Source organism: Merops nubicus, unplaced genomic scaffold (genome assembly GCF_000691845.1).
Source record: "Merops nubicus isolate BGI_N331 unplaced genomic scaffold, ASM69184v1 scaffold30654, whole genome shotgun sequence".
In the NCBI taxonomy this organism is placed as follows: Eukaryota; Metazoa; Chordata; class Aves; order Coraciiformes; family Meropidae; genus Merops; species Merops nubicus.
Window position 1 is genome coordinate 2,675 of NW_008602733.1, and position 1,720 is coordinate 4,394.

At 53.6% G+C, this 1,720-nt stretch overlaps 1 protein-coding gene across 1 annotated transcript; it reads right to left on the reverse strand.

Annotated features, from left to right (window-relative positions):
- Positions 1-7: 7 nt before the first annotated feature.
- Positions 8-1,593, reverse strand: RNF126 (ring finger protein 126; the record flags this gene model as incomplete). The annotated part of the gene is made up of 5 exons (XM_008938462.1): positions 8-379; positions 581-696; positions 1,070-1,163; positions 1,382-1,436; positions 1,525-1,593. Coding segments are annotated over 5 exons (484 nt in total), but the record flags the coding sequence as incomplete, so codon positions are not given.
- Positions 1,594-1,720: the final 127 nt, after the last annotated feature.

Here is a 1,720-nt window from a genome sequence, read left to right on the forward strand (position 1 = left end):
CTTTTACTAACGGACAGAGCTCTTCCCCCCACCACAGGACTGCAGGCTTCTCTCTGAAGGACCCAGAGTCTCCGTGTCTTCAGAACGCAAAAGGGAATTCTGGGGGCCCTGCCTCCCCCCTGCTCCCCTCCCTGGCTCTGCTCTGGAAGCCCCTGTCCTTGCTTACGCTGGCTGGGGAGGGAGGGGGGACAATGGGGAGGGCCCCAGGGACAGGGGGGTCAATTAAGATTCAGGAGTTGTTCGACGAGTTCTCGTTACTTGGTGAGCTGGAGGAAGAGGAGGAGGAGGAGGATGAGAAGTTCATCCCCGTCAGTCCTGGGGGGTTTGTGGCAGTGTTCTGTCCGCTTAAGCTTTTCCGGCACACAGGACACGTGTCATGCTTTGGAGAGCAGACAAAAACAAAACAAAACAAGGGAAACGGGATTAGAACCACGGTACGGGAGCAGCGCCCAAGGACCAGGCTGGGGGGATGCTCCCTCCTCTGACAAAGGGCTGCTTGTGCTCACCACAGGTACGAGAACATTTACAGAGGAGAAGAGTTACCACCAGAACCAGCGCCCCGCGCCGCCCCCGCCCTAACCTGCTCCAGCCAGGGCACGATGCAGCTGTTGTGGAAGAGGTGATTGCAGGGCAGCTGCCGGACGTTCTCACCCACCGTGTAGTCCTCTTTACACACGGGGCACTCTAACCCGGAATCTGTACCACGAGGGGAAAGCAAAACCCAGCAAAGGATAAAAGAGAGAACGACACCCAGCACACTCAGCTTCAGACCCCACCACCTTTTCCTCTTCTCCATCCCACTGCTCTGCAGCTCCCACCACCCCCGCCAGCTTGGCTTCATTGCTCCCTCCCCTCTCCATCTCTATGAACAGTCCCCCTCCCCGAGGCAAATCCATCCACTCTACACTGGGTTTTTTTTTGAGAGTATAAACAGAGCAATACTTCAGCTTTCTCCCTGCTTTGAAATGGTCTAGGCCTTGAAGGTAGACTGTTAAAATCCCCAGAAAAACGTTAACCAGAACTTTCACAGAGTTATTTGCACACACTTCCCCCGAGGGGACGCACATACCTACGTGTTCCTGTGCAATCTGTACAGTGGGGAGGGCCTGGATCTTTTCTTTGTCTGCTGGTGGTGGTCCAGTGTTTTCAAACTGATTTAGTAACTGCAAAAACAACAGGCCACAGTGGCAGAGGGGAGATGTGAACTCAGCAGGACACAGAATCTGCTCCATCACTGACCCAGAGTGCTTGAACCCTGCACGGCCAGCGCTGCAACCCTGGTCTCCCACGTCCACACCTCCCGTGGTTCTCCCCTGTCACAACAGCCACGTGCAGTTTTGCAGCACTGCATGAGAAGACACCTTATAAAGCCAATTATTACCTGTGTAATAATTGCACCCCACGCGTAGTCCATGGGGTTTGAATGCAAGACTCCCCTTTAAGAAGGAGGACAACAGTTAAATTCAGCAGAGAGCATGAACTAGAACAAGAACGGAAGAGTGAGCAGCACGGCCTCCAACTCACCAGGGACCCAGTCCTAGGTTTGGTATTGTGGTGGGTGCAATAATTCCATTGACCAGCTGCTGGATAATTCTGAAAGACGAGAAAACCAGGATTATGTAAGAACTGGTGCCTCCTAATGCCCAGCGTGGAAGGAGTGGCCGAATACACAAAATACTGTCACATCATCAGGGGCAAAAGGAAAAACAGCCCGGAGCTC